The 15,119-nt window shown below is 28.6% G+C and overlaps 1 protein-coding gene across 1 annotated transcript; it reads left to right on the top strand.

Moving 5' to 3' along the window:
* The first annotated feature begins 3,207 nt into the window (after positions 1-3,207).
* Positions 3,208-4,084, top strand: LOC136080717 (uncharacterized). Its single transcript, XM_065797729.1, has one exon. It carries the CDS (start codon positions 3,263-3,265, stop codon positions 4,025-4,027), a length of 765 nt encoding a protein of 254 aa, XP_065653801.1. The 5' UTR covers positions 3,208-3,262; the 3' UTR covers positions 4,028-4,084.
* Positions 4,085-15,119: the final 11,035 nt, after the last annotated feature.

Here is a 15,119-nt window from a genome sequence, read left to right as displayed (position 1 = left end):
AAACAATCCTTGGGTAACAAAAGGATTTAAAAAATCATCCAAGATAAAACAGAAGCTGTTTATAATATATCTCAAAACAAAATCATCAAATGAGAAAATATATAAAGATTACCTATTTCTATTTGAAAAAGTTCGTAAAAACTTGAAAAAAATTTACTACTCAAAACTTCTAGATAAATTCAAAAATAACTCAAGACGCATTTGGCAAGTAATGAACAAAATTAGTGGTAGACAAAAGAAATGCTCAGGTTCTCTACCCCAGATGATTATTGTTGATAACAAACGTATATGTGATCCAAGAGATATAGCTCATGAGTTTAACAAATTTTTTATTGACATCGGTCCTAAACTAGAAAAATAAAATTCCTTTTACCAAAGCAAAATTTAACGATTTTCTAGTACAGATGGATAATTGCAATGGTTCCAACGAATTATATTCAAAACTATCTTTTCAAGAATTTGAAAGAGCATTCAAATCACTTAAAAAAAACAAAGCAAGCGGAACAGATGACATAAACGGTAATATAGTTATAGAATGTTTTGAACAATTAAAAGATATTCTTTTTAAAGTATATGGAGCGTCTATCCATCAAGGAGTATTGTATATCCTAACCGATTAAAAATTGCAAAAGTTACCCCTATTTTAAAAGAGGGAGATCAAAAAATATCAGTAATTATCGTCCTATTTCCGTCCTCTGCACATTTTCAAAAATATTAGAACGCATTATGTACAATAGACTATACAGTTATTTTCTTTCTAATAATTTGTTATACGTCAACCAATTTGGTTTTAAAATAAACAATTCTACGGAACATGCAATTATCCAATTTGTACGTGAAATTTCAAATTCTTTTGAAAAATCTAAATATACTTTAGGTGTTTTCATCGACCTATCAAAAGCATTTGATACTGTCGATTATCAAATTTTGATACAAAAACTGAAATAATATGGAGTAAATTACAAAGTCATAAAATGATTCAGAAGTTATTTATCAAACCGTAAACAGATTGTTTATAGTAATAATAATTATTCTAATGAGTTTCTGAATATTTCATGTGGCGTTCCCTAAGGCTCCATTTTGGGACCACTGTTGTTCTTGATTTATATAAACGATCTAAACAAAGCCTCAAATTTAATGAGCATCATATTTGCTGATGATACCAACTTATTTCTTTCCAATAACGATATTTACAAACTCTTCTCTAGCATGAACGAGCAACTTAAAAATATATCCAAGTGGTTCAAATGCAATAAACTAACTCTAAACAGTAACAAAACAAAATGGATTCTGTTCCATCCTGTCTCAAAAAAAGCTTATTTACCCCCAAATTTATTTATTTTATATTTATAGTTATTTAAATTATGCAAATATTGTATGGGGAAGCACAGAAAAAAGTAAGTTACAATGTCTTTACCGCCGCCAGAAGCATGCGATCCGTTTAATTAATTTTGCGAATCGATACACTCATTTCAAACCTTTTTTTATTGAAATGAAAATTCTCAATATATATGAGCTTATTGTGTTTAACGTCTTATGCTTTATGTATTTGTGGAAAAATGACTTATCCTTATCTGTCTTTAAAGATCTCTTTTGTGAAAAACCAATAAATAAATATACACTTAGAAATAATTTTCTCATATATGAACCTTTTTGTCGAACCAAGTTTAATAAGTTTTGTATTGCTTATCGCGCACCGTATCTTTGGAATAAGATTGTTTTATCAAATTTTGATACATTTCACACTTATCCCACTTTCAAATATAAACTGAAAAATTTTATTTTATCTATTGATGACGTAGTCAAGTACTTCTAATTGAAACTTTGTAATCTTTGTTTAGAACTTTTATTTTATTGTAAAATACGCTTTATGAAACGTTTTAATTTTTCTTTTTATCTTATATATAAATGATATAGATTCTATATATAGTAACGTCAGATTTATTTACACGAAATTTTATTTTATTTATATAGCATCGTCAGATTTATTTACACTGTTTATTGAAATTTTTTTTATTTATTTGTTTTTGTTTTGCTGTAAAATGTCTAAAGCTGTAAAAGGTTCTGATGATAAGATCATTATGATCTTCTTTCTGATGCCTTGTAAAATAAAAGATGCCTTGTTTTTGTGTATATGTATACTTGAGTATGTATGCATTTATGAGTTTTTATTCTTCACGTATTATTTTTCTGAAAAAATATTTTATTGTAAATTTACTAAAGCCATGTGGGCTTTAAATGCTATTGCAAAGGGGCTCTATGAAAAGATTGTGGTGACACAAGTCACCCGTATCTTCTTTAAGCCCCTGTCTGCTTTATATATATTATTGGTGTAACGTAAAAGTTTCATTATAATTTTATTATTTTATTTTATAGCCTATTACCGTAAATCCTTAGAAGATCATTAGACACATAAATCATTACCGCAAATCCTTAGGCACATAAATCATTACCGCAAATCCTTAGAAGATCATTCGACACATAATGAACTCGTGGACCTGCAAAAATTTCTTGTTGTAAAACAAGAAATTGAAAAAAATCCATCGTACCTAGTACAATACAATAGTTTAAAATTAAAGTTCATTTGTTGCAGAGCGTCAGAGACAAATATAGGCTCTTAAAAAAAAAGCCTCTTTAAACCTTTAATACTTAGTTGTTAGATTGTTGTTAAATGTTGCTCAGACTTATGACCTTTGATCATTATATGATTGTTAATAAAATCAAGAATTTTTCGTCACAAATCTGACCAAAATAATAATAGCTTAACAGTTATTTTGTTACAGTATGAAATTCCGTATTTTATAATACTTAAATGTCATCATTTTTTATGCTTTTTTTTTTATCTAAATTTATTTGATTAGTGCGCAATTCAAATAGAAATATCAATTTCGATCACAAATTTTTGACTCTGTCACCAATTGCCCACGCATTATTTAGCTAAAAGATATTTTTAACATAAACATTAGTTTTAATTTATATCAATTATATTTTACGTCAGTAATCATTTTTATTAAACTCGGAAAGCTGTTGGTCAAATTTTATATAATTTTAATCGTAAATGCTCAACATTTTCTTTTTGTTTTTGTTTTTTTTATACAAGCACTTACAAAAAAGTTTGTATATGCTAGTTAAACTTTGTTTGTATGTGATTGTGTGCATATACATAGGTATGTAATTTTTGTTTATTTGCAATTATTATATATTTAAATCACAACTATCACTTTTTTTTATTTTCAAGAAAATTTGCTAAACAATAATTATAATGAAAATTATATGTGTTGGATACTCTAAAACTGGAACTAAGTCAATGACGAAAGCACTAAATGAATTAGGCTTTGTCGTTCACGACTTTGAAGAACATTATAATATCAACTTAGAAAACTACATAACACTTTTGAAAGACGAAGAGCATGAAGGTTTGTTGAAAGAAATGTATGAAGCAGTAGATGCTGTCATTGCATTCCCTACCTATGTTATTTGGCAAAAAATATTTAAAGCTTTTCCTGATTCAAAAGTAATACTAACAACAAGAGAAAATTACGAGGTTTGGTTCAAATCATTTGAAAAAACGCATAGTTTAATAGAAAAATCAAGAAGTAAAAAATACATTCGGTCGTTACTGAGTTCCACATGGTCGAATATATACTATATGGAAGAACTAGCTTTTAACAAGATTTTCCCGCAAAACATGTCTGGCACTCTAAATAAAGAGAACTGGATTAATAGCATGCGACTTCATGAAGCGACAGTCAAACAACTTGTTCCAAAAGACCAATTGTTGGTATACAAAGTCGGCGAAGGCTGGGAAAGATTGTGTCAATTTTTGAACAAAAGTGTTCCCGTGACCCAGTTTCCAAAAGAAAATATTACAGAAGGAAATAATGTGCCGTTTGTTACAAAATCTAAAACATTTGAGGTGTTTAAAAAGGCGGATAATGAGTTTTGGAGATCATGTTTGTTGTTTCATGTAGTTATGACGTTGTGCTGCGGAATTGGATTTTGTTTTGTAATGAACATTAAAATTTGATGAGATACAAATTTTAATATGTATTAATTATTTTAGTCTCAATTTTATTGTTTCTTATTTTTATTGAATTTAATTTAAGCATAAAGCAAAAAATTATATTTAAAAATGTATTAACCCAATATAAACGATGCTACTTGAAATTTATAAATGAAATGATAACTAGATTTTACATGTATGCAGGCCTAGAGTTAATCGTAGTGTGATCACGAATTGCGATTGCTTTTTTCACCTTTGTAAATTTAAAATTTTCGTGATACATTTTTTTTTTTGTTTTAATTTTTTATTTTATTTTCTTATTTTTCTAAACTTTTTCTTAGGCCATTCTTAATAAAATAGAACGGTTGTTTTGTCTGAGGTTTTTGGTATGACCCACACAAAAACCCTTATTCATAAAGTGCGTCATGCTAAAAGTAACTTTTAAACAGAATGAGATCATTACGCTCTCTTACGCAGAGATTTCATTCAAAATATAACGCTTTAGGTCTTTAAAACTTTGTGGCTACAGGGCAACGGTGTAGATATATAAATTACTAATTTATATTTTGGTAATTAGTAATTTATATATCTATGGGCAACGGAACTGCCGCTTTAATTTTTTATCTTTAAGTCACGGTAATAAAGTCCGATTTAATCATTTAAAGTCACGGTAGTAAACTTTTTAGTCACGGTAGTAAAGTATGATTGGTTCATTTATTATTTAAATAATCAAGCCAGCAAATATAATTGGTTAATTTTAAAAGCTTAGTTGTACAAATTTTAAAATTTGACTTCGTGTCGTATTTTTAGTCTTGTGGTAGCACCGTGGATATTTCTCTCCACGGTGGCCGGGGTTCGGATCCTTTATTTGAAAATATTTGTTTTGAACTCATAGGCGCGGTGATCCCAATGGGCACAGGACGTACCGTTTAGCTCAATTTGTCCAAGTCCAAGATGGGATGTCCAATGGACGTTCAAGTACGTCCAAGTCCAAAATAGTACGTCCTCGGACGTCCATTTTGTACTTGGACGTCCGAGGACGAGCGTCCGGCGTTTGCATCCAAAGGAGGTTTAATCTCTTCTCCGTGTACTAGTTTTACTCATCCGTGAATATAAAATATTTTTGATATGGTTAAATATCTGTAGAATTTAATACTAAATTAGAATTAAATATTTAATATTAAATGAGAATTAAGTATTTTTAAAATGATAAAACATCTGTAGAATCCACAGATGTAATTGCACAGATGTTGTTACACTTTGATAACTTTAAAAGGTGTAACTACATCTGTAGAATCTACAGATGTAGTTGCACTGAGGTAATTACACTTTGATAATTTAAAAGATGTAACTACATCTGTGGAACCCACAGATGTAATTACACAGATGTTATTACACTTTCAAAATTTAAAATATGTAACTACATCTGTAATATTAATTTAATTTTTGCACAGATATTATTAGACACCAATGAAATTTCAGATGTTGTTTGACAGATGTTATTATACTTCATTGTATTACAGATGTTGTTCGACAGATATTATTATACATCATTATGTTTACAGAAGAAGATGAAGGAAGATGTAACTACATCTGTAGAACCCACTGATGTAGTTGCACAAATGTTATTACACTTTTATACTTACCAGGTCAGGGTAACTACATCAGTTTTTGTCATGTCTAATAACATCTGTACAACAATATCTGAAATTATCAAAGTGTATTAAAATTTGTGCAACTACATCTGTCGATTCTACAAATGTAGTAACATCTTTTAAATTATCAAAGTATAATAATATCTGTCCAACTACATCCGTTGATTTTTAAGATAAAGTTACATCTTTTTAATTATCAAACAAAAGAATATCTGTAAATAGTCAATTGGTAGAATACAACTTGATCAAATGGACCTTTATGGCGTTTATATTTGTGCAGTTTTCACCTAACTATTTATCTTTGTAAATCTCAAATTCGTCCTTGTATGGAATACTGTTGCCATATCTAGGGCGGATCTTCCAATAATGCCCTTTCTCTTTTAGACAACGTGCAAAAACGCATTGTAAACATAGTTGGACCTGTATTTACTTTTGAACATCAGTTCTTTGGAGTTCATTTCCTTCATCTTGTATTCCTGATTTATATAACTTGCAATCTTTTAAGTCGTCTGTCAATCGTTATTTTGCTCTATAAACTTCATCCTTTTTCTTCCAGTAACTTCCAACTCTAATTGTGGTTGCTTGCAGCCTTGTTAAGAGTGAAGATGTCGAAAAAAAAAAGTTCTTTGATGCAAATATTTACAAACGAATTTACTGAAACTTATGAAATACTTGCCAGCGCACAGTGGGACAAAATCGAGTTTTTTGTGCCAAAATTATTTTCGTAGTTTTTTTTATTAGAATAGCTATATTTATATATAAAATGCATAAGTAAAGTAATAAACATGTGATTATACAATATAAAAAAAATATTAGAAAAATTAATTATTTTGGTGAAAAATATGAAATATTTTTAATGGACAAGACAACTTTTATCAGTGTAAACATTAAAAATATTACTTTTCGATGCATGCATTTATCATAAAATAACTTTTTTAGATTTATATTTACAAAACTAATATATTATAACAGTAATGAAAGATTTCGTAGGTATTCTTTGAGTACAAAACATCTTTTTTACATGTTCAGTATTTCTCATTAACTGACCATTAACCAAAGACCAATCTTTTGTTATAACTTTTTTTATTCAAAAAGTTGCAAAATATTTATGATGCATGGCTATTTATATACATTTAGCATGAGATTTACATAGCCAAGTGTTTGGAGAATATTGGAGGACATTTTATCTGATACCTAATAGTAAAGGTTAGTAGCAAAAAAAATATCGAAAACTGTCTGTTTCCGATGTATAAAAACTAATGATTACATTTACGTTAAATTATTTTTAAAAGTCTGAGTGAAAAAAACATTCTTAATTAAAATAATATAGTTTAAAATGAAAGTCAATAAATTAAATTTAAAACAATGGTAGTGTAAGAAAGTTGATAAATAAAAAATGTAAAATAGCGTTTTGGAACACATGTCAAATTAACGTGTAAATAACCGCATAAAATTACGCTTAAATTAAAATTTAATATTTTTTTAACTAGACATTTCCTCTAAAGAACATGTATTCACCATTATGACAAATTTTCACCGTGCAATGCTGATATTGATTTTTTCGTATTTTGGCACACTCTGTCCCACTGTGCAGCGATAGTTAACTTTTTTCTAAAACCTTATTGCAGACTAATTTTGTTGATCTGCAGGATCGTCTACGCTTAGTAAACGAGTGGTCAAACACTTGGTTACTTAGACTAAACATTTCAAAATGCTGTGTTATTCATTATAGTAAAACCAATCCTATGTACAGTTGCAAAATAATCGAGGAGTAAATGAAAACTTAAGAAGCTCCACTAAAGACCGCGATTTAGGAGACATTTTTACATCTAACCTCAAGTAGAGCACACCTATTTAATCAGTTGTCTCAAAATCTCTACAAATTCTTGGTATGCTAAAAAAGACAATCACCATCATTGATGAAAATATGGCTGTCAAGTTATATAAAGTGTGTATAAGACCACACCTTGAATATGCAGTGTCTGTTTGGGAGCCGTATTTAAAAACTGACTTAGCTTAGGTTGAATCTGTTCAAAGTAACAAAAGCAACAAAATGGGCTTCAAGTTACATCTTCAATAGTACGAAAGACTAAAAAAACTAAATATACCATCACTTAAGTTTAGGCGCCTACGATCTTATTAAAATCTTTCAACTAATACATCGATTTGATATAATTAATGGTACATATCAACCAAAATTTATTAACAACTTGTCACGTGATCGCCATCTTAAAATAAGGCAAGAATGTGTTCCAAACTGTCTTCCAAGACACAACCAACTACATAATGTATCAGCAAAACACTGGAGTGAACTAACCGTGCAAGTAACTTTCTACTCAGTTGCGCTTCCTTTTAAAATTAGACTAGATCACTGGTTGGGAATAAAACTCGCAACGAATATTTATTAAACTGATTGTTTAAGGTAGGGTGTTTTCACTGCTCGCTGTAAGTATATATGGTATGAATATTTTACAGCTGCAGCTATGATAACAAAAAAAAAGTATTTTAAATATGAACTGCTTTCACGACTACTAAACAGAATTTAATTTAATATATATTTTCAAAAGAAAAATGATTGTTGACTTTACTAAAGATAAGTGCAAGAAAAACTCAGAGAAAAAACTTTGCATAATGAAATTCTCAAACTAACTTCTGTTGAAGTTTCTTAACTTTGATTTAAAACTTTTGTTTTGAATCAAACTAAATCAAACTAATCAAATCAAAAATACGATAGCATACCATACATATGTATGTATGTATATATATATATATATGTATATATATATATATAATATATATATATATATATATATATATATATATATATATATATATATATACCTAGCAAGCATGCCTTTATCGGATCGCCGTGTTCCCGCCATCGGCACAATGTGCTGGCGCGACGCTGGCGTGCCTTGCTTGTACCGCTGCACTTTGCTCATCGGTTCTTCAATGTTCATCTACAAGCCACTAATGGCCCATCATCGGACTAGTAGAATCTCACCAAACATATTTAATAACTACAACAATTTTAATAGCATCTATTTAACAACTACAACAAATTAAGGTAGTCAAATTTCTAAAATCGTTTATTTTCAACAAATTTTATTGATTTTAATTTTCAGATAATATTAAAAATTGCATTAAAAAAAAATCAAAATAAAAAATCAAAATTATATACTTCATAAACCCTAAAAAAGTCAAGAGATTTATTGGTAGGTATTGAGATAATGGTAGATCCTATGAAAGCTTAAACTTTCAATGTTTACTTATAAGATAACAAGATACTCATTGAAGCAAAATCATGAAGTTAAACTATGAAGAGGTTTTAGCTTAAACTATGAAGAGGTTTTAGTTTAAACAACTAAATGGCCACAACAATCAATCAATGGTTTTTTTCTCAAAATGCCATTTTCTTAGCATGCTACAATAAATAACTTGATTACTTCCTTCATATGTTTAAAAAGTTTCTGCAGACTACGGACAAAACGAGACGCAATAATAATACGGACAGTATGACCCAATAAATAAGCAAACAAAGTAATCTGACAATAAAATTAAAAAAAAAAAACATGCTTTACTCGGCAATAAAACAACAAAAATTCCCTGAAATGGTTTTTATTAAAACATTAAAATGTTAGTTTAAGCTTCTTTTCTTGCTTCGATCACTCGACATTTGATTAAAATGACAACTTTAAAAAATCAAAATAAATGTTTACTAAATTACTAAAGCATAAATTTAAGCTTTAAATTTATGCAATAAGTTTATGCTTTTAAGCAATAATTAAACAAACTACGCATTGTTAGTTATTTGAAACTGATTGAAAGAAGTTAAAAACCGGAGTACATAACAGCATTTCATATAGGTTTAATAATTTTCGAGAAATCTCATAATTTTGCGGTATTGCCAATTTAACGAAAGTCTCAGAGAACATCTATAAATTACGCAACGTTTAACCAAGGACGTTTTAATAGACGGACCTTTAAGTTATTGTTTAAAAGCCAAGATGTACGCGTTTATAATTGTTACAAATAACAATAGCCAAATAATGGAAACATTTGCGTCACAAGGAAATACTTTTGTATGATATTCATCAAAATGACAAGTCTCATCTATCCGTTTAAATAAAAAAACGTTATTATGCAAAGTATTGTGATTAATTTATTTTACAATTTTGTTAAAAATTATTTTATTACCCTTTTATAACTCCTGTATAACTATATAATAAAATTTTTTAAATCATATAATTTTTTAAAAATTCTACTAGTAAAAAAAATTCAAATACCAAAAAATATCAAAACAAAGTTGTGAGACAAAAAACAACTTGATTTCCATCAAAAATTAGAAGTTTAAATCTTTAAGAAAATAGTAAATTCAAAGTATAGGGAGTTATGATTGCCAACAATTTCTAGTTCAACCTTTAAATGATCTATGATATGACCTACAACACGTAGAAAGTTCTTCTTACTTTTTTTTCTTTTTACAAAGTTCATATTAGTATAATCATATATTGCATTTTTACAAAAACATTAATCAGTTTTTTTTATAAACAAGTTATTATTAAAGAAAGCTTTTATATTAATAAAAATGTTTTCAAAGACATGAGACATTCTTAATTATATAAAATGCATTTGCAAAAGTTAGTATTTTACGAGTAATAAACACATTTACTGAAAGAAGTTAGCAAACCAAAAGTGTCGGTTAAATGTCGGTTCACTTTGTAAAATTATTTCAAAAAATGACGCTAAGAATTCAAACTCGCGTAGAGTTTCAGTAATTGAATTCAGTAATAGAATTCAGTAATTAATTTAGCCTCTAATCTAAAACACGAAATAAAAAAAACCTTTTTTTTATTTCGTAATATGGAGCTTTATTTTTTTATTTTTTTCCATTATTAGTTTTAAAAAAACAAAAATGATTATTTCACATAGAACAAATTTCGGACTTTTTTGCATACACCCTGAGTAAATTTTTTGTCATATTTTATTGTTTACTTATTACCAGGAGGCAATAACAATTAGTAACAACCACCATACATTAAAATATAACAATGGATATTCCCATATCTACTGATATATTTTAATACACAAGACCTTTTAAGTAACTCACATTTTGAATCATAAACAAGCTAAAATAAAGTTTCAAATATAAAAAGTTAAATCTAAACTCCCTTTTAGAGACACCCTGCTTAATTTCCCAGTGGGCACCAAGATGACTATTAGACATCTCAACAACGTTTTTTTGTTATTGTAGGTTATTTTGTTAATATAGGCGCCTCTCTTGCATCTAATATTGTTCAGTCGACTAAAGTGTTTGATGAATACTTGGGAGATAAACCCACGACTAGCATATCTAATAAAAAAATAAATAAACACGAGTTTAACAAAGCGCTATTTGAACTAAAGCGTAACAAGTCATGTGGATATGACGACATTACTAGTAATGTAGCTATCTATGTTATGGATAGTATAAGTAAACCATTATTTTATTTAATAGTATTTTCATTTGAGAATAGTATATTTCCTGATAAATTAAAATTAGCTAAAATTCACCCAGTTTTTAAAAATGGTGATTGTTCTTCTGTTTCCAATTACCGCCCTATATCATTACTCCCTGTCTTTTCAAAAATATTTGAAAGGGTAATTTTTAATAGAATTTATGATTACATGACATTAAATACGCATTTATACAAAAATCAATTTGGATTTCAGAGGTACTGCTCTACTAAACACGCTATTATTGAACTTTCCAATAAAATATCTATGTGCTTTGATAAAGGGGAACAAGTACTTGGAGTATTTATCGATCTCTCTAAGGCATTCGATACCGTTGATCACGGAATTTTGCTTTCAAAGTTAAAGCATTACGGCATTAAAGGCCTAACATATAAGTGGGTTAAAAGTTATCTTTTTAATAGAAAACAGTTTGTTGTCCTGGAGGAGACAGGAGCTCTTGATATTGATTACGGAGTCCCACAGGGATCGATCTTGGGACCTTTATTATTTTTAATATATGTTAATGATATGAATAAAGCTTCTCATAAAATATCGTCAATTAAGTATGCAGACGATACAAATTTATTCTACAACAATTCTGATGTAAAAATATTGTTCGAAACAATGAACACTGAACTGGAAAGCTTTAACCAATGGTTTATAGCTGATAAGTTATCATTAAATTGTGAAAAAATAAGTTTTACTCTCTTCCATAAAATAAGACAATCAACTAATCTTCCGTTAAAGTTGCCAAAACTGTCAATTAATAAAAATGAAATAAATCGAATAAATTATACAAGGTTTTTGGGAGTAATATTTGATGAGAATCTATCATGGAAAAAACATATTAGTCTTATTGAAGCAAAAATATCATCTGCTATAAGTGTATTATATAAATCTAGGGCCTTTCTTGATTATAAAAAAGCTTTACTTCAGCAAAAAGCTTTACTTCAGTCTTGTTCATTGTCATCTCTCTTACGCTAATATTGTTTGGGCTAACACACACAAAACTAAAATAATAAATTTACAGAGGCTACAAAACCACGCATGTAAAGCGGTTAACTATTTAAAAAGATTAGAAAACCCTTCCTCTGTAATGAAATACATGAATGTGTTAAATATATCAAAACTTAATTCGCTTCAAATATTAATAGTTATGTTTAAATATAAGAATAACTTGCTGCCAAAAGTATTTTCTGATTACATTGGCGTTTTCACAAAAATATAATCTTCGGTCAAATAGCAACCATAACTATCAATTGAGCAGTGTAAAATCACAAGTGTCAAAATTCTCAATTATTAACCAAGGTCCGTCATTATGCAATCAATTAAAAAATAACAATATAAAAGATTTGAAAAGCACTTCCTCTTTTAAACGACAAATGAAATTGCATCTCCTAAACTTCTGATATATATGCGAGTATGTTTATATATGTGTGCAAGTATGTTTGTATATGTGTTTGTGTATGTGTACATATGAGGATGTATATGTTATAGTAAAGGGGCTCTATGAAAAGATTGTGGTGACACCAGTCATCCGTATCTTCTTTGAGCCCCTGTCTGTTTTATATATATTCTTTGTGTAACGTAAAAGTTTCATTTTAATTTTATTATTTTATTTTTATATAAACAGCGAAAAAAAAAAAAAAAAAACGTCTCAGACTGGTGTCTAGATGCCATCTAAAAGAAATCTCACTGTTTCGCTTTTAAACGTCTGAAATCAGATGTCTTTGAAACATCTCATATCAATCATCTGTGAGACATCTGTATATTAGATGTATTCAAGATACCTCAAATTAGTAATCTTACAGACGGCTACTACGTTAATACCTTTTAGACGTTTGAATTCAGATGTATTCAAAGCATCTCAAATTAGTCATCTGTGAGATTACCACCAATCAGATGTCTTCGAGACACCTCATACCAGTAATTTTGAAGACGGCTAATTTACTATAAAAAGGTTACAAAAATATTAAAACATTTGGACTAAAGTAGCGTTATGTAAAATAAATATCAGATGAGTACTTTATATTATAAAGATAAAAAGTATTATTTCAAAAACATGCAATACACATATATTAGAAGATACAATACAATAAAAACTAATTAAAACTTAAATATTTATTTCAATGTATAGTTTTTTTAGTTCAGCATTCTTGCGTGCGGGAGCTTTTCTTAATATATGCTCTGAGTTTTTTTGTAAAACTCAGTTTTACAAAAAAACTCAGTTTTACAAAAAAACTCAGTTTTACAAAAAAACTCAGTTTTACAAAAAAACTCAGAGCATATATTAAGTTGTTTTCCACATAAATTGCTGTACTACATAAATTTCCGTTGTTTTCAGAAATTTATGTAGTACAGCATTGTATATGAGGCGGTAGATTTTCGTATCCGCAAATTTAGTTTTTCTGCTTGTTCCTTTACCAAGGTCTTGCATGTTCAAATTAGCCATTACCTCATTGCTCAGAACACGTTTCATGATATTTTTGGTGCAGTCTTTTCAGTCGTATCCACCCACTTGCCAAAGTTGCGCCAGCTAGAGTGAAAAACAATTGGTTTAGGCTAAAACTTTTTTTTTTGTTGTTCTAAAAAAAGATCTTATGTATAGCAATTCAATTAATTGGGCTGTAAACAGGGAAAGCCTAAAATTTATGTTTACACCATAACTGGGGATTTAGGGGATATATTTATATCATCACTTTCAAAATCAGAAGAAATAACGGGTCTTTTTTTCTTGCGTTCTTTTTCCTTTGTTTGATAAATTGCATGTGGTTGTGGTAAAGCCACCCTCTAATCACAGTTTTTCAACTTTTCGTCATTGCTAATAGCAGCTGCTGTAGCGTAGTTGCAAGTCATGCATTTTTCCTCGTCAATTAGAAAAATGAAAAGTCCTCATTTTGATATAACAGTATATCAAAACGAGGCCTAAGGATTAGAGATTAATGATACAAACCTGAGTATACGTCTTGGATTTAAACCCAATCTTAAATGAAAATAATTTTCACTTTCAAATTTTATTAATTATAATTCAGATTTTAGATTGTTACAATAAAAACTGAAAAGACTTATGGAATGTCAACACTCGTGAGAGATAAAATGAGCAATAACAAACAAATTTTGTTTCATTTCAAAATACTTACAATGTGTCAATTTGATTTTCGTTATAGAGCAGCGTCTCCAGTCATCTTTTGGAACCATTTTCTTTGATAAGGCACGGTCAGCAGAAAGACCCTTTGGTGGCCATCGAAGTGTTTCACTTTCAATCCAAACGTATGGAACTACATCTTCCATGAACTTTCCATCCTCTTCCCACACAACAAGAGACCTCACTTTTATGTATACTGTACTGCAAATGATTACAATTTTTCTTTATAATAGAGTGAAAGTAAATTATTAAGGTGAGTCTATAATGAAATATGACTGTATCAAATGAGTAGGATTAAACACCATACAGAAAGAATTGTTTGTGGAGATCACAACAAACAATCAACAACTGTTAAAAACAACTATTTCTTTACTATTTATTTTAAGAATTTATTTGTTTACCTATCTATTTACCAATAACAAAATAATAGTAATATTGACTCAATTAAAGCAACAACTCCGGTTGAAAAAGATAATCAAAAAGTTAAAGATAATCAATTAAAAAATATGGGTTTGAAAGTTTTAATTTAACAAAGTAACGACACTACAAATTATACACACTATAAATGGAAAATAGACATAATAATGTTAAATCAAATTTAATTGATGAACAAACTAGAAAAAATATATCATTACACAATCAATAATTATATTAGTGTTTGATGGAATAATTTTTATTATTACAAAGTGTTTTATTTGGGCTTAAAAAAATGTGCCCAATTTTTATATTATTGTACAATGTGAATGCAAATTTAAACCAGGAACTAAAAAGGTTATTTCTTTTACTATGAGGGAATTTTAAGTAAAAACATTTTATTATT

Source organism: Hydra vulgaris, chromosome 05 (genome assembly GCF_038396675.1).
Source record: "Hydra vulgaris chromosome 05, alternate assembly HydraT2T_AEP".
Lineage (NCBI taxonomy): Eukaryota > Metazoa > Cnidaria > Hydrozoa > Anthoathecata > Hydridae > Hydra > Hydra vulgaris.
Note: the sequence above shows the minus strand (reverse complement) of the source record. Positions and strands in the feature narration are given on the sequence as shown.